Source organism: Dermacentor variabilis, chromosome 7 (genome assembly GCF_050947875.1).
Source record: "Dermacentor variabilis isolate Ectoservices chromosome 7, ASM5094787v1, whole genome shotgun sequence".
Lineage (NCBI taxonomy): Eukaryota > Metazoa > Arthropoda > Arachnida > Ixodida > Ixodidae > Dermacentor > Dermacentor variabilis.
Window position 1 is genome coordinate 114486674 of NC_134574.1, and position 20540 is coordinate 114507213.

Here is a 20540-nt window from a genome sequence, read left to right on the forward strand (position 1 = left end):
ATATTTTGTGTATAAGACACGAAAAAGAAGGCACGCGCTATCGTACCGCTTATTTATTGTATTTCTTTTGTTTGCTTGCTCTAAAGTTAAGGTATACGCGATTTATACCGTGCCGATAAACTGCCGGCTGGGTTGTGATGGAGATTGCTGATGGATAGAGCCGGATTAACTTAGGCCGCCTCGGTTTCATTACCGTGCACCTATATACAGAACGGTACGCGATAGTTTTCGTATTCGGCTCTCATTAGAATACGACAGCCGATGCGGGGAACTACTGAACACGCGGTCTCGTGCTTCACAGCGCAACACCACAGCCACTGAGAAGAGCGATCGAGGCGAGTAAATCTATTTGTTTCCCTAACCGGTGCACCAGTCCAGTCTGCCTATAGCGTCTTTCTTTAACCCTGTGTTTTCCTAACTTGTGTACCACTTGTTAGTACGAACGCAAGCTTTTTGTAGAAAGTTGGGCTAATTAGAACATCGTCACCATAGATCAAACGCGAAAAGTTGGGGCAGGTTGGCACGTATTCGGGGCAATATAGGATTAAATATCATTTTGTTATCAGTGGCAGTCAAAAGTCTAGCGGCCTACGCGACAGAGCATTAAGCATTAACATATAAACAGTTCGTGCACAACTCAAGGAAGAACGAAAGCAAAACAACGGAGCAAAAAAAAAATCACGAAAACAATAACGAGAGTGTAGGTCACTGTCATAGCCCAATTACATAGCATTAACAGTTAACATAAAATTGAATACGTTGTCAAGCACATTCACATATACACGTAGAATGTACACGTTGCTTTGCACAATAACATAATTAGCACAAACATAATGGATGCAACGATACTTGCGGTGTTACTTCGGTGCTTCAGTGCGCAGCAAGTGTACGGTCTATACGTGCTTCTGATGGTACGCGGATGCGGACTGGGCTTTAGCGGCGGTCTCGAGAAATCGCCATATCCGGAACTGAGCAGCTTTGAAAGTGATATTTTTTCCATCCTTGTGTGAGTACTCGATCTACTTATTGCTTGTATGAAAAGATCAGCATCCGTACAAAGATGCTTTATTAGTTTCTTGAAATTTAGCTTTTAGTCTACACTGCGGTCTCTTCAGAGGGCAAGCGGGTGGGCTTACAAGACGATTCGAAACGGCAACAAGGGAAATTAAAGCAGGCAACAATGCGGTGGCCCCGCATTTCCAGACGTCACACAGCCCATGCCAAAATGGCGGTCGCTGTTAATGGCAGTGGCTTAAAGGCAGCGATTCCAAACAGAAATTTCGAGTTAAAATGTGATGTGAGCCAATCTTTATTATTATTATTATTATTATTATTATTATTATTATTATTATTATTATTATTATTATTATTATTATTATTATTATTATTATTATTATTATTATTATGGCGTACTCTTCTTCGGCCCTCTACTCTCAGTCACAATGATCAACTGAAAATACCGCAGTCGGACCACCATGTCATGCCCCCTCCCCCCCAGTCCTTCAACAGAACAAGTATAAGTACAATTCTACAACGTTGTGGTACATCAACAGCAAAAGTAGCAACAGAAATGTCTATCAGTATAAGAAGCATAACATGCATCAAAAGAAAAGCAATAGAAATACCACGCGTTGCCTAGGTTACAGTATAGATTGCAATGCGCGTTCGAATAGATTTTACAGTCTCGGCCGAAAAAAAAAACAGTCCTCATCAGTGCATTCCATTCACTGATTGTACGCGGAAAAAAATGGAATTAAACGTATTTGTGCGCATGGCATATGGAAGCAGTTTATGTGAGTGGTGGTTTTTTGATGAGCGGGGCAGTAACGGCTCAATGCATGCTCGCTTGTTAATTTTCAAAGGGCTCAAAAATGTGAGCCTCGATATTTTTTTTTTGTATTTGCAATGCAGAAGCGGAGTTTTGAAGCACGGTTCCAGACAAAGAATCGGTCCATTTTTGCTTGCTAAAGAATACGATATGAGCGCCTTTGAACCATATGGATTTAGTAATGTCCGTAAACGCGGAAAAGGCCCCTAATTATGGAAGCTTACTACAGCTTGGTCAAAACAGACATTTTCTATGCCGAGAGTTCTCAAAAAACAATTCTGGTTTTCATGTTGAAGAGGCGAAGATGTTTTGAGTATCACTATACGAGGTAAGTTGATTTTAGTTCTGTTTTAAGCGACATACGCCATTAATATTTTGTAAGTGCTGCGTGTGTAGTCCACAGAAATCGACTTCACAAGTTATCGCGACTCGGACATTTCATGCCAGCACTCCTTTAAACTCTAAATCCTCAAGTCGTTAGAGGCCAAGCGCAAAAATATTTGGGCCGCATAGACAGCCTATAGATTCAGAAAGTGTATACATAGAACAGCCTCCGTTTAAAAATTTGAGTTTTAAATACGAGTGGATACGTCTCGAAGGGCACGCAGTTTAGTCTAGCAGTTTAGTCGAAGTGGAATTTAGTTGCACTTGTACTTTAAAGCCTATTATCAGCCGCTTATTGAGACCTTGTGTCGCTCTCGGATCTTACGAATCAGTTAGTCAATTGGAGCACAAGCATACCCTTTATTATGTCAGTTCAGGCCCACCAAAAGCAGTTTTCTTTTCCTTCCATGGACGAAGCATCCATGCCTGAGCGCTGTCGTTCGGTCATGAAGGTTAACAGCCAACTGCCCAAGTTTTCCAGTCTAGTCCAGCACAACACCTTGCAAGCTAGTGCAAACTAGCCTAGTAAACTCTCACGAGAAAGGGAATCAGTGTTTTGCGCAAATCGTAGAAAGTCGACGCACGTATGAGACGCATGAATCTTTTCGAATCGAAACAGTAAAAAAAAAAGGGAAATCTACGCATCCCATGCACTTTGGGGATCGATGTAAGTGAAGATTTGCATGATGTTTGATTTCACTGACGATAACTAGCGGTAATGATGTCGCGGAATGTGTAATTTCTTCACCGTTAAATCCAATATCAGAGTGATGAGTTGACGTTAAACGTTACCTTGCGTGCATCACTGCTGTTTGTCTGCGTGGTCCGCAGAGCAGAGAGGGAGACCTGTTTGCTTGAGGCGTTGTTGTGCGTCATTGTTCTTATACTCTGAGACGGCTGAGCATTATCTTTGCCTCACATGGCCCATCGCATCATGGCAGCAGCGGCCTGAACCACGTTTCGCTGCGTAGGCGAAGACGCTCCTGTTCAACGCGACGCTTCTTTCGGGCCTGGGTGTCCTGGATGCTGAGTGCACGCTTTGGAGCCATTTCGCTGGCGCGTGCTTACGTGCGCCTTCTGAACACGTGACCAGTACGCTGTTGAGACGCCAGCTAAAAGCGCTCTCTTCAGGCTATGGACGATTGGAATGTTTACACTGCCACAGCCCAGCACTCGCATTGTTGTCGCATAGGAAAGCAAGCACAGCACGTGTCATATGCACAAACTGTGGAACGCTCGTGCGGTGGCGCCAGCCAAGATGCGTAAAACCCCTTAAACTTTGTAAAGTAGTGACACTCTCCTCCTCCGCCTTCCCTCCTCCTCGTTTCTCCTCTCTTTCACGCTTCCTCCTCGACCGTGGCGCTGCCTACACTGCTCGAGCGTAACAATGGGGCCAACATGCGCTCCTCTCCACACCGTAGACGCTTCTCGAGCAAAAATGGCGCTTATGCACGGCGCGAGGGCCCACGTGATGCTATTAGGCCAATAGCAACGCGGCGTCGGCCTCGGCCAGAGCGCGCGAGGAGGAGGCGACATTCTTCAAAGCGTGGCACTACTTTAAGAAGTGTAAGGGGCTTTAGAGATGCCCGGAGGCGAGCGCCATCTGGAGGTGTGGCAAGAAACCCAGCTGCGCGCGCGAGCCAGAGTACAGTAGCGGCAGTGCCCGGAAAGTCGCGAAAAGAGGCAAAGAAAGCGTCGGTCCTACCAGCAACCATAGGCCACCTGGCTTTCAATTGGTGCTCTTGCGACGGCCGTGTTCAGGTTGATGACCAAATCGCGGATGCAAGCGTTCATCTGGACGCCCACTTTGTTCAGGCACCGGATGGCGCTGTTGTACACTGCGAGTAAAATATGCAGCAAGGAACGTAATAAGTGAACACTGTTAGTGCTCGATGAAAACATTTTTACAGCTTGTCAGGCGTCTCAATGAAGTCCGGGGACTTTCAATATGTAGAACTTTTCAGGCCTCACGCCTCGTGTTAGTTCTTCAACGATGTCTCCGTAGCAAATAGAGACATAGAGAGAGGGAAACGTACGTACATACATACATACATACATACATACATACATACATACATACATACATACATACATACATACATACATACATACATACATACATACATACATACATACATACATACATACATACATACATACATACATACATACATACATACATACATACATACATACATGCACGCAAGCATGCATGCATGCATGCATACATGCATACATACATACATAGACTCGTGTAAGGGCCGCAACCCCAACTTGGCAGCCCAAAATTTGGAAAAAAATATTTCCGACGGAGAAGCAACACGTTCGGTGCCCCATTGCTGGACACACATATCGGCGAATTTTCGCGCGCTGCGTACTTACGCGTGTCGCTACTAGATGTTGAGAGCTGCGCGTTGACCTCTTGTTCAGTGGTACATCCGGGGATACGGCGCGTGCACAAGTCACCGTCTTGAGCAAAACGTTCGGCACCGTGTAAGGGCCGCACCTCGGCAAATCATGAAAGTGCGGCCTTACACGCGTCTATACATGAAGAGGGGGGTTTTTCACGAGTCTTGTGAAAGTTTGAGTCGTGCCGCACCACCTGCGCATGCGTGGGCGCGCGGATGCGAGCTTGCGCGCCTCCTCAAGCCTACGTGTGGGGTCTGGGCTTAACGACTAGCAGGTCAAAGACACCAGGAACGTTTCAACGGTACAAGATCACCCCTTGAAAAAAAATGGGGGGTGCTTGCGAATAGAGGTATGAGAAGATTGAGTACTATGGTCCCTATAAATCTTGTTCAGGATGACGTCAACGTTTTACTCAGCGTTTAGCTCTGAGAAAATGTGTTCATGTCCATCTGCATCACGGTGGGGGGCGTGCTCAAGCAAAAAGTCAAATCATCGCACTTGATGGTGCCCGAGTAATCTGCGTACATTGCATAAGAAAATGATATCAAGGATGCGACATTAGCAAATTAATAGAATCCGAAAACAAGTTCAATCATTAGGACAGTGTAGTAAGAAGCCCCTTCACAGTATAGTTGTGGTGTACGCAAAGAAGGAATAGGATGAAGAACAAGACGCACAGTCTTGTAGGTCTGTAGTAAACTGGATTGACCATGCATAGCTGTTTTGACAACAGGGTAACGTTACTCCTGAAGGCACAAAACCGACTGGCCCAGTAGGCAAGTCGAGTCTCGCAGTGCTAAAATGCCGCAAAGATGCGATGATGTCATTATGCCACGCAACTGTTCGCCAAGAAATACAGACAATTTTTACAGACAGACTCCTAATTTATATGCTTAAGAATGGCGCTCATTAATGGAATAGTTTCGATCGAAGTGGGAGAAAGCGCCCGTCGTGTCCGTGGTAAAGTTGATTTTAAATGGCTTCCATACCATGACCACTACAACGTTTTAAACTTGCGTGAGAGCACACCCGTTAAAATGGGATAGAATCAATAGTGAATTCAGGAGGCAGACGAACTACAAGAACGCAGAAGCTTGGGGAAGGCCTCAGTAAAATAAAATGAATTTTCGAGCAGCATTGAAAAAATGCCTTGCTAGGGCTACAGCGTTTTACGAAAATCCCCAGCAACAGGATCAGAGTCCGACAATAATGCGGCTATTACGGGAATGGTGAAACCGCTGGAAATTCCTGTACAATTAACTTTGTCGGGTTAAAGACAAAAAGCCATAGCGTTCATAGGGTGGTCAAATTTCTGGACAAATATCATTGTCATCATAATCAGCCAGGTTATGCCCACTGCAGGGCAAATGCCTCTCTCATACTACTCCAACTACCCCGGTCATGTACTAATTGTGGCCATGTTGTCCCTGCAAACTTCTTAATGTCATCCGCCCACCTAACTTTCTTCCGCTCTCTGCTACGCTTACCTTCCCTTGGAATTCAGTCCGTAACCCTTAATGACCATCGGTTATCTTCCCTCCTCATTACATGTCCTGCCCATGCCCATTTCTTTTTCTTGATTTCAACTAAGATGTCATTAACTCGCGTTTGTTCCCTCACCCAATCTGCTCTTTTCTTATCGCTTAACGTTACATCTACCATTCTTCCTTCCATAGCTCGTTGCGTCGTCCTCAATTTAAGTAGAACCCTTTTCGTAAGCCTCCAGGTTTCTGCCCCATACGTGAGCACTGGTAAGACACAGCTGTTATACACTTTTCTCTTGAGGGATAGCGGCAACCTGCTGTTCATGATTTGAGAATGCCTGCCAAACGCACCCCAGCCCATTCTTATTCTTCTGATTATTTGTCTCATGATCCGGATCCGTGGTCACTACCTGCCCTAAGTAGATGTATTTCCTTACCACTTGGCTGTAAAAGGAGTTTAGCTGAAGCTCGATGGTGCCAAAAAAAGGTGAGAATGTCGGCAGGCGTTGAACAGAGGCCCAATCAGTTAGGCGATCGACGCTTGCCAGGCGATTGGCCATTTAGGAGAGACGCCTAGTCGTCAGTCGTTACACCGTGAGTTAGGATTGAAATTTGGGATGTGAACTCTTTAACATAAGATACAATACACTCCATGGTGCCATTTTTCGACGGCTGAGTTTAGAAGAGCGATTTTCGAGCGATGAGAAAGCGATGAAATGGCCTTATATGAGCGAATTGCCTTTGAGTATGAGGACAACCTTTTTGACTGTCGATATCTGGTAGTCGACATTGAAGTTCTATTACAAAGACGAAATGGCAACATGGCAGACACTATGGGAACAGACAAAACCCGCGTGTATTGCTGCACAATCGTCTTAAATAGCCGTCTTCCTTCCCGCACAGGGATAACAGTATTTTGACAACTGCAAATAGTCTGTATATTCTACCCAAAGATGTACCTGGCTTGCGGATCTAAGGAAGACGGGAGTGGTATGGGGCGGTTCCCCTCTCAAAACCAGTGTCAGCAACCCCCCCCCCACCCCCCATCCTCTGCTCGGCTGTCCACGTCCTTCGTCAGCTTGCCTGTTCGAGAGGCCCTATTCTCAACCTCCATGCTGTCTGCAAGCCCAGTTGAGCTTCTCTGCCAGCTGTTAGGTTTCAGCGTTTATTACGCGAACCAGTGCTCATAAAGTAGCAGCACAAAAAAATGTCCGTTGCTAATCGCTGTTTTGAGCGTATCGGTCCTAGGCGCAAACGATTCGCAAACATCGGCACATGCCGAAGCGGCGGGGCATCCGATAAGAAAATGTTTTGTGGCGAGCTGCTGCGTTTAGAGAAAGTTGTGTTGAGACCTGACCCAATGTTTACCGAATATCCCAAGCGCCAAAGCGTTACGATACTCTTCCTCGCCATTGACTTATCTTCCGGTGAGTCGTGCTCCAATCACCGTAGCCTGGCTCATTGCGTCGTCATGAAACTCGTCATCGAGCGATGTGTGGGCCACGGGCGTTGCTCTCTGTGAGAGCTTTTCTTTTTTTGTTCTCGGTAACCCTTGCTGTATCGTTTCATCGTTCTTCTCTCATCCTGAATTAAACCACTTAAGTTTGCCTTTGGCTCCTGGTCGTTAATCGGAGGCCACGATCTTCGCAAATGGCCACGCTACAACTCAGCTAGCCGGACGGAATGAACCCTCCACCTCCCCCCCCCCCGGCAGTCGTAACACCGGGTAACCGCCTGAACCCATTATCCCCCAGAAGGGCTACTGCTCTGCACTTCCTCTCAAACCCGGTGAAGGACTTGACTACTTATGGTATCTTCGACTGGTGGCCTCCATCCCCCGACGCAGAGTCGGTCAGATCCGGCGTTCCACGAACTCAGAGGTAGAGGTCATAGATGGTAGAGGTCAAGCGCGCAAGCCTTACGTGTGACTCGCTCTCGGAAGAGGAAATGGCAGATGGATGCCCACGTGACTTCTGCCAGCGTCCAATGTTTCGCCTATGCAAAGCTCCCGGCGCTGCCGGGAAAACCAGCGGACGCGCAGGCGTGACGAGCGTTCGTCGAGACGCCAGCATGCTGTGGCCTAGGTTGCCTAGGTTACGCCAACAGCGGCGACGCCGTACTGTGATGACGTTGCGGAAAGCGCTTCGAGTTCGATGACTACTCCAACGACAGGACTCGAAGCACCTCAGAGCGCTCGAAGATGGAGTGGAGCGACCGAAAAGAACCAGCCGAACGCGAGGCGCGCACCCTCTTTCAACCAGCCGAAGACAACGTCGCTCGCAAGAGAAGTCTAGAGCTCTCCGAAACGACCAGCCGAAGATGCTATTACAAACAAAGATCTGTTTTCTCGCGTGCAAGATATCCGCACTTCTGGTGATGGTGATTGCACAGGAGAGGCTTGTCTGTGCCGCCTAACACACTGCGCTTCCCCCAGCTCCACTGGTCTCTGGTGTTTGCGACAGCAGAGCCACGCATAAATTTCCTGAAAACTAGGCGCTCGCTACTTTCCTGTCGAGAATGCCGTGCCACGCTGATAACGGGCAAGCCATTCGTGATAGAAAATACCGGGCTCGCAGCGTTAAAGAACGGAAATGCGGGCAAGATAGATGACGATGATCGTTGTGGGACAAGATAAGCCCGAAAGATGTAATTTTTATTTTTTAAGAGTGAAAGCCGCCAGGCGATCTCTCACTCTTACACTCTTAAAAAAATTGCACCTTTTGTGGCTTATCTTGCCTCACAACAATAATCGTCATCTGTCTTGCTTGCGTTTCCCTTCTTGAAACCTCAGCGCTCGCTACTCTCCTGTAGAGAACGCCATGTCCCGCTGATAACGCGCAAGCCGTTCGTGACTCGGAAGTGCCGGACTGGCAGCGTTCAAGAAATGCTGGAAAGACAGATGACGATTACTGTTCAGGGACAAGATCATCCCCACAGGGTGCAAACCTTCTTAAGAGTATGCTTTTGATCAAGAACATGGATGATTCCGGAGGTGCAAGCTTTGTAGTGAAGTTCAGTGCGCATAGATAGTTTCTATTTCTTTTTTATTTTGTTTCGTTGACGTCATCACTACGTCACCGCTGGAAGCTTTAAAAGTTTTAAGGTAAACACGCGACGTGGTGACACCAACGCGAATCAAACGCTGATGGAGCGGAAAGCCGCATATGGACGGGTACGTGGTGTACGTGCAAGAAAGTGGGTGAGTTATTATTCAAATTAGGCAAGAAATAATTACTATGTGCATAGTTCCATTCGTACAATGCGACAAGTAAATGCAGCAGGTTAACTGAGCGAGCCATGTGCTATTCGGTGACTTCGCCAGGCACGCTCGCATCCTTGCTATCGCACTCATTCAGACTCACATTCATTACACTTCTTTTGTTCATGTTCTTGCTGAAGGAAGAGCGTTTCTAAGACACGCGTTCACTACGGACTTAGGGCACAGTGTTTAACCGCACTCTCTTATTATTCTCTATGGGATCTAAATTACGCATTAGGCAAATGCGCGGATAATTGTTTTTCTTTGTTTACGGGACACGTAGACAAACCAGCGTGTCAGTTATATGTTCCACAAATGTCCGACCGACCTTGCAGCATGTGAGAGGCGCCTTCTGAATAGTCGTGTTTCGTCTACAAGTTCCCCCTCCTACGTTGGCCCAGAGCCATATATTCAATCGTGACAGCCGCCATACAAAGCTGCACACAAAGACATCTTCCTGGTCCTGTCCTGCCAGTTTGTCTTTATATACATACAGTGTCTGTGACACAATTGCCCGTAACGGTAGAAAAAAATTGCGCAGGAAGATTACAGCTCTAACACAAAGAGCGCATTCATGAGTCTGAGGCATGAGCGTCAATGTGACGTCAGAAATCAGTGATAAGCCGAGTAACTACTCCGCATTATCATAAGCGGACAAGGAACAAAAGGCAACTTGAAGTACTTTATAACCACGGAATGAAACGCGTCAGTTTAGGGCTAACTAAAACTTTTGTTTCCATCGTCTCCAGTTCATGCGACATCTGGCTCGTACACCTATATCAGAGTATAAAAAACATTTTATTACCAAATTCCTGACCCTTTTTATACATCAGAAGGCAAATACCGCCCATTTCTAATGATAGACTGCTGTACTGTGTTGACTCTGGGAAAGCCGATTCTTGAGCTAACATGGCGATAGATTCCACACCGACGGATCTGTCCTCTAAGTTATAAATTTTGTGAGCTTCTATGATCGGTATTGTCGATTCATTTCTGCGTTTCTTGTGACTACTGTGCACTTCTGGAATTGAGCATTGCATCGACACTTCTTGCAATGTGTGGCTAGCCATCCTCCTGCACTTTTCTTACGTCGTTGGCGGGCTCGTGCAGCCTATAATTTATGCATCTCCCTGACTTACCTACGCAAGACCGGCTGCACGTCAAGGGCATGCGGTAAACGTTGCCTTAAACACATTTAACAAACGCAGCAGGGTGTTTTTTTTTTTATGCTGCACGATTTTTCCACCCCTGCCCATTGCGCTTGTCATTCTGCATAACTTTATTTTGTCGGGTGCGGAAAGCAGAAACCGTGCGTCAGAATGTTGGGCCACATTCCTTAAGTTACGCGAAACCTTAGCAAAAGAATGAATCGCCGCTGTTTTCCTTGCACAATCATTATCTACGGTTTCTGCCTGACTTTCTTTTTTTATAAGCGCTCGTAGCAGAGACACATAATCGGTGACACGCTGTCAACGGGTGCTATATGCCAAAATCCAAGCCAAGTTCCAATAAGTAATTTTGGCTGTAGAGCGACGGCAGCGCCGTTCTATACCTTCCGCTTCCGGCACGAGCGTATAGCGCGCGCATGCGCACTGGCGTTCGCTCCCAAAGGCTGTGCGCAGCTTCATATGGTGCACAGGTCTGACCGAAACGGACTGAAAACGCTACGTTTACCTTCTTGACTCTTAACTTACTATAGTAGTAGCGATCACGAACTGCCAACGATATCGTGTAACTGTCGCACTCACTCGTGTGCAGCTCAGTGCGTGGCGTGCAGACGGCCTCGATGTTTTCGTCTGCAGCGTCCAACGCTAGCACGGCGGCCACTCGAGGCAAACCCGTGGCGCAGTTTGTCGTGAAGTTCCGGGCACACCGCAGCTGCTTGAAGTGTAACCTGCGGTGGAGAAGTAAGAAAACCGAACGCGAAACCCATTTATTGCGATAGCATTTAATTATATATGGACATTCCAAGTCCATTTTCACCATCGGCGTCGGCGTCGCCGTGGGGATCCACGCATATATTTAGGTCTGCCATATGCATATCCATCAGTGCTGCCAACCTCCGAAGCAAGGTTTCCCCTGAATTGGATACAGAAATTCCCTAGATTTTCCCTAGATTTATTTTAAGACACATTTGTTCGGTCTGTCAATATGTTTTTTGCAAAGATATATACTTTTGGTTATGCAAATAGACAGAAAATTTATAGCTTCAATTTATTTACAAGCTCGTTATATAAGTTTGAAGAAATAATGAACTCGCTGCGCTCAAGCTGAAATTATGTTGCGATGCCAGCAGCCAGTCTCCAGTTACAAGCCATGCTGGGAACGCAGCCTCCCGCTTGAGGCTACATTCACAGAACAAGACGTCAGCGCGTTTATACTCGCTCCACAGGCAAAGCAAACTTGAACAGCAAAAATGCCCAGATTATCACGGAACCTTATTCGAATCGTAAGGAAGCTGACGCATGCAGGGCTACACCGGATTACATATGTTGGAATGTCAAAACAGTTTCACACAAACATAATGCATGCAATAACATTTTCTCACATGCTGTAGTGTACCGACTAGCAGCACCAAGTTTGCATGCCTGCAAGTCATTTTCAGCCAAGCGCGCAGATACGTGTCAATGCTTATCTTTCCTCTATAGCAATTTAGTTCACCTAAACATGTGACCACTGGGATTTTACGATGCGAGTCTTTCGCTGTGCCTTTGGGCGGTAAATCCGAGTGCGTAGTCGACTACACAGCACCCCTACCGCCTAGCCATGCTCAGCGCTAGATATGTGTCCGGTTATGCCGAGAGTTGCAGGTGCTGCTTTGTTTGGTATTGCACCATGCGTTCGTTTTGCCGGTTACGGATGCATATGCTATTTAAAAAGGGACATCCACTCCTTGTCGTTTGCTTGATGTGAGGCGTTCACCGCGACGATGTATACGACAAGTAATGCTTCGCATGCTGATGCAAAAGTAACTTGGACTGACTGAAATCAAAACACGCCGTCACGTCAGCATTTCCAGGTATCGGTCATTGCGGCGTAGCAGCAGTGGTTTCTCAAGTTTCTGAGTTTTTCTTTCCACCGCGTCATAGCACAAATTTTCCCAACGTTTGCGAAGTGGGCATGTTGGTAATGTACGAAAAGGTGGCAGCGTAAAAAAAAAGGCACGGACGCAGACAAGACGACTAGGACGAGCGGTCGTCTTCGTCGCCGTCCGTGTCTTTTCTGGCGCTGCCACCTTTTCATATATTACCAACACGCCCAAATCAAGGCGTGCACCTAGGGAAATCGCGCTCGAGTTCGCAGCGCCGTTGCGCATACCGTAAATGCGCATACCGTTTTCAAATTCTATGAATTGCTGGGCCTGGGAAGAACAGACCTATTAATTTACGGTTCTGAAATTTTTTTCTTCGTTTTGTTAATATAAGGGGCGGAAATTGCTTACTAAATCCCCCCCCCCTCCGCGCACACGCCCCCGTCGCTTCACGAAGTGCCGGGTGAGGAGGCAGCCGGAGAACCGGCGAGAGTGACGTCATTCCCGGGGAGCGTGCCGGCGGACCGGCGTGCAGGCATGTGCTGGCGTGTTTCTTTTTGTCCTGCGCTTTACTAAACGACGCTACGAGAGATCTGCCGCCGCTGACGTTTGCTTTCTTTTGCGATTTTCGTGAACTGTGCTTCCTTCCTGTGCTGCGCGAATGCCTACAGCCAAGGGCGCCCAACATGCCCTCGTTCTGTGCAGAATTCGGCTGTGCGAACACAGGAGGACGAGACGATGTGGTGTTTCACATGTTCCCGAAGGACAAGAAGCTTGCAGCCCAGTGGGTTCGTGCGTGGAGGAGAGAGAATTTCGTGCCGACAAAATAAACTGTACTGTGCTCGGACCATTTCCGCGACAGTAATTATCATCGGAGCTTGACAACGATGCGGGCAATCGGTATTCCAATTCCGGTGTTCCAGTGTCCACATTGATGCACTCGAGAAATGCGAACATTTGCAGCCATGAACGTCCGGTAGCACAGTTTTAGCGTAGCCGGATAGCCTTACGACCAATGGGGAAACGCGTTGTTGCTAGCGTTGCTAGGCTTGCCTAGCGACATTCGACATACGGTTGCAGTTACCGTAAGTTACCGTGTTTACCACACGGCGGTGATAAGACTGCCTAATATCTGTATGTCAATACTAGCATGCAGCACGCATCCAGATTCTTGATCGAGCCACAATCGCGAAGTCGTCGAACCATAGTCTGAATATTGCCATATATCCCCCTGGCCATCTCTTTCTGGATGTGTATGATAAGCAAGTTCCATGACTGTACCTCTCAGCACTGCATGTGCGCGCTTTGAAACGCGGTACTTATGTTCGCGATCGTGTATCAAGACGCAAAAAACCGCCGAACTTTAGACAAGCAGCAGCAAGGTGCTTGACATCGCGGAATTGCACCCGTGTTCACAATCTAATGAGAAATTAGTGGTTCGGCATTCTTCCAGCAACAAGTTCCCAGTGGCACTTTAGCGTGTTTCTTCTTCTGTCATTGCAACGTGCAGCTACATGAAAAAAACATACGTACCAGCTAATATTTCCAGTGCGCGAGAAGCTGCACACATCGTTCTCGCTCTTGGCACATCAACATCGTTGTTGCCGCCATCGTTTTCTGTATTGGCTGTCGGTTCGAACATGTAAGGCGCAAATACAAGCTGTTCGCGAGGCAGCGACAACGTTCCGTAATGCTTACGACTCATTTGTTAAGCCAGACCAGAACAGCGTGCTACGCTCTGAAACGGTGGCGCCGACCGGTGATTCCCGTGAATGACGTCACAGAGGTCCCGATCAATCACGCGCAACAGCGGCGTTCGCGCGATGCTCTGAGGCGCTGGTGCGCGTTTTCTTGAAAAAAAAAACATCCGCTTGCGTTTGTTTCCGCCCTTTTTAAACTAGATATTCGTGTTCAATGGACTCAAAACTGTAGAATGCCGCAGGGAACTCATTTTTTTTTCGGAAAGTGTTTCGGCTTCCATTTAAACCTTCTCAGCCTACTAAGTAGTAAAAGCGCAAAACGCTATCAGTGTTCAAACCTAAATTTGAAGTAGTCTGTGCAATAGCATTGCAGGCCCTACATGGCGTGCTAAAGCTCTCAAGGGTGCCAGAAATTTCGGCGTAGCCTCGTACGTCGCGTCCGTCCACGCTAGTCGGGCCCGCGTGTAACGTATATATATATATATATATATATATATATATATATATATATAGAACACCGTCCTAAAAGTTCAAGAGCAACGATAAACCTTACTGGCGCAGTCAGTGCTTCGCCGTTCCGGCAAAACCACCATTTTGTCGAATTTGTTTACATGAGATTTCTTACCAATGGCTCACATACCGATGTATAGATATCGGTTACATCGACGTCACCAGCCAAGGACATAACTGCGCATCAAAACCCATACTAAAGATAATTCACTGTTGTCACGGACAGAGGCATACTTGTCATCTAGGAGCCAGTGTGTATTGATCGCAAGCTCGTGTTCATGCCCGGTACCAGGGAAATCGGGCGTTCCGCAAGGGTCGGTCCTTGGGCCATTATTCTTTTTATTATTATTCAACCACATCGTAAAGGAAATGCTTGTACAAATCAAAATGTTTGCAGTTGATTGCATGCTTTAGCAGGAGGTAAATAATCCTGATGACCAGAGATTATCAAGTAGGGCTGTGGAGAAACTACATATTTGGTGGGAGAAATGGCAAATGAGCGTCAATACAGAGAAAACCGTTTCTATGACAATATTAAAAAAAAGCACCACTGTCCTTTCCGCATTAAATCAACTGTCGTCGTCTTAGTGCTGTAAATCATAGGCGTAATAATCACTTCAGATCTCCGGTGGAATGACCACATAACTTTTACAGAAAAGCAAGCCGTGTAAAAACTTGGATACCTAAGAAGATTCCTAGGCCAGACAAATCAAGAAATGAAGTTATTGGCTCATAAAACCTACATTCGTCCAGTTTTGGGATACGCCTCCGTGGTTTGTGATCCGTGCACTAAGAAACATATTGATGAACTTGAGAAAGCGCAGAGAAAATCCGTTCGTTTTCTCTTTCGTTCGTAGAATCGTCATACTTCAGTTAGTGCTCTACTTCATAGAGTGTACTCGGAGTACTTGCAACTACGGCGGTATCACGATAGGTTAAAATACATGCGCTTGCTCTGTCATGATAAGTTCGGCACTGACTCGAGTGCATACGTCGAAAAAGTTATGTGATGACATACGCGGGGCGTATGATTCAAAAAAATTAAGAGAATTTCCTCGAATGGCTGACACCTACAGGGATTACTTTTTTTCCCGCGAACTGTACGCAAGTGGACTGCAGGTTTCCCGAGCAATGTTGTGGATGCAGCAACAGTAGCTTCATTTTTAGCGCAGCTGAAAAATTTGTAACAATACTTTTGCCGCCGTATCTGTTGTTATCCTTTCTTTGTTGTTGTTCTGACGTGAGCACGTCTTTCAATATATGTTCTGCATTGCGCGACTCTATTTGTATATTGAATTTCTCTAGGAATGTTCCCACTTGTGTGTTCAGAGTGTTTTTTTAAATATTACAGTGTGCTATAATGCATTTTGTTCAATCACAGAGACAGTGTCTCACTGTCCACTCCTGCTTACGGCCTTACTCTAAGGCCAGCAGAGACTTTGTAAATAAAAAAAAAACATTATCTCAGCTAATAAATGGGCGTATACTCACGCGCACTGTTCCTTCAGCTCCTGCTGCGTTTCGGCCATTCTCGTGGTGTTGGCGAACGGTATGAAAGCCCTGCCGCATCCATCCAGAATGGAGACGGCGCATTCCGCGGTCTCTTTCAGTGGGCTGCCGAGAGCAGTGCCTGCAGGAATGGCACAGGGAGGCGCCAGTAAGAAATAAAGAAAGAAGTCGGCAGACTTCAGCAATTCCCTTCAGCTTTGAACACATTCTCTGCAACTGCAACGAGTTGTCACACCGCACACTTGCATCTTCTCAAGAACAACTACTACAGTGCGATGCGCGAAACATTGTCGTCGGCCATTAAACTAACAAAAAAGGCAATCGATATAAGTTGATAAGCGGTTTATTTTTCAATAAAAATGATTGCTTCTTCGGAATAGCCAGCGACAGGGGGCCCTCACACCTATGAGCCGCTGTCTTTTATTATTATTATTATTATTATTATTATTATTATTATTATTATTATTATTATTATTATTATTATTATTATTATTATTATTATTATTATTATTATTATTATTAAACAATGCATAGCACAGATAGATAAAACAATACATAGCAGATACAATGTATTCTGGAGCGCCCTGATACAATGTCAAGCTGTTTATATTTTTAAATCTTCCTAGAACTAACAAAAAGCAGTGAATCCAATACAGATTTAAACACTTTTCACGCAGCACATAGGATAAATATGGGTAGGTAGTTAGTAACTGCAACTTCTACCTCCCAATTTGTGTGCAGGCGCCGTCCGTGCTGCCTTCCAAGCGTTATGGAACGTACTAGACTTTAGGGAAATATTGGAGATGCTTGTGAGAAGAGGGACGACTATGCTTCCATACGTATTGAACAGTGCAGGGGGGTTACCATCAGTGCCACAAGGGAAAGTTTGAGGCACTTCATGCACTTGAAAACGAGGTCTTCATTGACTGATAGCGTACACACCATATCAGTCTAAGAAGGAACGTTACTTGAGGCATCTTTTACACCATATACTGAACAGAAATGTTCCTTTAGGGCATCGGTATTGTTCGACACAACATCGCTATTTTTATCAACAAGGCATACATCTTCGGCATTTTATAAGAGTAAGAGCGCACGTAGCTACAAAGACATTTTGAATTGCGTGTCATGGTGGATTCAATATGTTCATTGTAGTTGTAGTGATGATTGCTACAACAGAGTCTGCAAGGACAACGACAGCTGGCCTGAGCTCAAGTTCCCACTTATCTAGGCCAGCTTGCCTCCAATAATAATAATAATAATAGTAATAATAATAATAATAATAATAATAATAATAATAATAATAATAATAATAATAATAATAATAATACTGTTTATTGCCACAAAAAATGCACAACAACACAAGCAGGCCGATCTAAGACTCAGTTGGCTTGTAAGACCGTGCCCATGAATATGATACACATGGCGAAAAAATAGATAAATTGATGAGACCTGTAGAATAAAGAAATAAAATGACAATAGGGATACAGTTCCCTCTTGTAGACATATGAGGACCGAATACGCATTTATACCGATGGTTCGGTCTCACCTCCCAGCTATGCAGATGCCGTTGTCATTCCGGCTACGAAAACCCCAATAAATTCAAACTGCCACACATGACAACATGAACGGAGGCAGAGCTTGCTGTCCTGCGTGCTGCTGTCAGATACCTTCTGCAAGAGACACCTCAGAAATGGGTCGTCTTTTGCGACTTTAAGACAGCTCTTCAAAGTCGGCGTATGGCCCTATGTCATAGGACTCATGAGCAGCTGACATATTAACTAATAGGAGACGACAATCAAGCTATCGCTGAAGGGCATGAAATTGTATTCCAGTGGATACCTCGGCAGACCGCCATTGCTGGTAATGACCTCGCCGACGAAGCCGCCCGGTTGCCCATCTGGAAGCCCGACCAGTTCCGATTCCCTTATCCAGAACCGACGCTAAAAGAAAGCTTCATGTCGTGTGACTAAAGCTATGACACACAAACATTGGTCTTCTCCTAACCTCCCGAAGTCTCATCTTCATAGGCTTGATCCATCCTTAAATTAAATGCTTCCCGCTCTGACGCGGCAGTATTGTACCGCCTCTGGCTCGGGGTGGCATTTACGAAGGCCTAATCTTTTCGCATTGGAATGGGGGATACGCCAATGTGCGACTATTGTGAAACTATAGAAACAATTGAACACATCCTATGTCTCTGTCCCCAGTACGACATCGAGTGTGAAGCTATCCGGTGAGCATTGAACCAGCTGGACCATTTTCGGAAATGAAGATCCTTGGACCATGGTCGTACGCGTCGATGGCACAGAAAGCCACGAAACCATTGTTGAAGTACCTCAAATCGATAGGTCTTGGCAACCCTGTAGACTCCACGCGAACCTTCAAATGTGCGTGAAACCGTGCTATTTCTATCTCCTCTTTCTCTCTTCATCCCTATATACCCATCTGCAGGGTAGCAAACTGGACGTGCGTATTAGTAACCTTCCTGCGTTTCCTCTCTTATATATATATATATATATATAACTATATATATATATATATATATATATATATATATATATATCTTTCCCTTTGCAGCACTTGTAAAAAACTTTGACGGAACGGTTAAGTGCCGCTACACCTTAGGCACGCCCCATACGACTCTAGAATGGAAGGTTTATTGTGCACGCTTCTTCTACAGAAAGTAAAAAAGAAAACGTGACAAAAGTTTCACCGACAGACACTAAGGTACTGTGGTATGACACTGCGTATGTGTAAGAACACAAAGCTGGGTGATAAAGATGGGTTGGAGCGTATACAGCAGACACTGTCAGATTCTGACTGGAAGCTTACCAATATCATTGAAAAGAAAGGTGTACAACCAGTGCATTCTACCAATGCTAACATATGGGGTAGAAACTTGCAGATTGACAAAGAAGCTCGAGAACAAGTTAAGGACTGCGCAAAGATCGACGTAACGACGAGTGTTAGGCGTAACGTTGAGAGAAGAAGAGCGCGGTGTGTATCAGAGAGAAAACAGGGATAGCCTATATTCTAATTGACATTAAGAGGAAAAAATGAAGCTGGGCAGGCCGTGTAACGCGTAGGTTAGATAACCCGTGGACAATTATGGTTACAAAATGGGTGCCAAGAGAAGCGCAGTCGAGGACGACAGAAGACTACGTGGGGTGACGAAATTAACAAATTCGCAGGCGCAAGTTGGAATTGGTTGGCGCAGTACAGAGGTAATTGTTGGAGATCACAGGGAGAGGCCTTCGTCCTGCAGCGGAAGAAGAAGAAGAAGAAGAAGATTATGATGATGGTGATGATGATACGAAGCAAGGATAGTAGGTTTATCGGCCGTATACACTTGTAAACGTTCGCCTATCAACTAAATTAGCAGGCGTGGTGTCACGCGCCCACAAGAAGACGTGAACACCTCTCACTCGATGACCACGGAAACTCGCTGTCAAAACACGAGTGAGGAAGCGCGGCATCAGCATCAAGCGAATTGACCTTCGTGCCGCCTCTCGCTTCAACGCGAACTAAGCTGCAAGAACACAGCGCACACGCAAAGCTATCAGCCTTTGGCACGCCTAGACTCTGAACCTATGCCAGATCGCTTTCAAGATAGGGCCCGCTCGGATGCGCTGAGCGGAGTCATACATAGTCGCCGCGGGACGGCGCTCCCTCCGCGCCTTCCTCGCTTGCGCGCGCGAGATGAAGCCACCATCCTCGGATATCACCCTGCCGCATTTCCCCTCGCAACCACAGCATACGGTGCGCGGCCACGACGTTATCGCACTTGGGCTTTATACGGGACATCACGGCGGCGGCGACGGCGGAAATGCGCCTGGAGTGTCCATATGTAGTTGCAAAAAAAAATTGTCTTCACAACTTGGGCGACCGGGATGCGCCATCTCCGCAATAAAGGCTGTGTTCGTATTGGCAGTACAGATTGCTCCGCAAGTACTTCGGAATGTTTATTCCGACTTATGCTGCGCGAAACCATGCAAGTGTTATTGTGCCCTATAATATTTCGCCGGCGCCGATGCTTCACCAGAAGAAACGTGCGACTGAAGAATTAACTACTATTGGCAGAGGTGCAATGATTAATTGACGATTAGCAGGTGATATATAGAACAGCACCGAGCTTAAACAATGTAAACGAAGCCTGTGGTAAATAAATAGTGGAACTTCCCTGAACTGAAATTATCGACGATATACGTTGCGTTATGTTTGGCTTCCACCTGCTCCTGCCGCTGTTACGGTGGTTTGGTACACGTGCTGTTGGACGAGTAATATTTGCGTATGTGTATGTAGATGAAGAAAATATATATATATATATATATATATATATATATATATATATATATATATATATATATTGTCGCGAAGCACTTTGAACAGTAAGCGTTCGCGACTAGAACGTTGGAGCAGCGAG

The 20540-nt window shown here is 46.0% G+C and overlaps 1 protein-coding gene across 2 annotated transcripts in view; it reads right to left on the reverse strand.

Moving 5' to 3' along the window:
• Positions 1 to 20540, reverse strand: part of LOC142587792 (uncharacterized) — a 49676-nt gene that overhangs the window by 1261 nt on the left and 27875 nt on the right. For both annotated transcript variants that reach the window (XM_075699059.1, XM_075699060.1), the window contains exons 2-4: positions 16097 to 16235; positions 11113 to 11258; positions 3918 to 4050 (exon numbers count right to left, since the gene is read on the reverse strand). In XM_075699059.1, coding sequence (XP_075555174.1) covers positions 3918 to 4050; positions 11113 to 11258; positions 16097 to 16235 — 418 coding nt within the window. The remainder of the gene's footprint in view (positions 1 to 3917; positions 4051 to 11112; positions 11259 to 16096; positions 16236 to 20540) is intronic.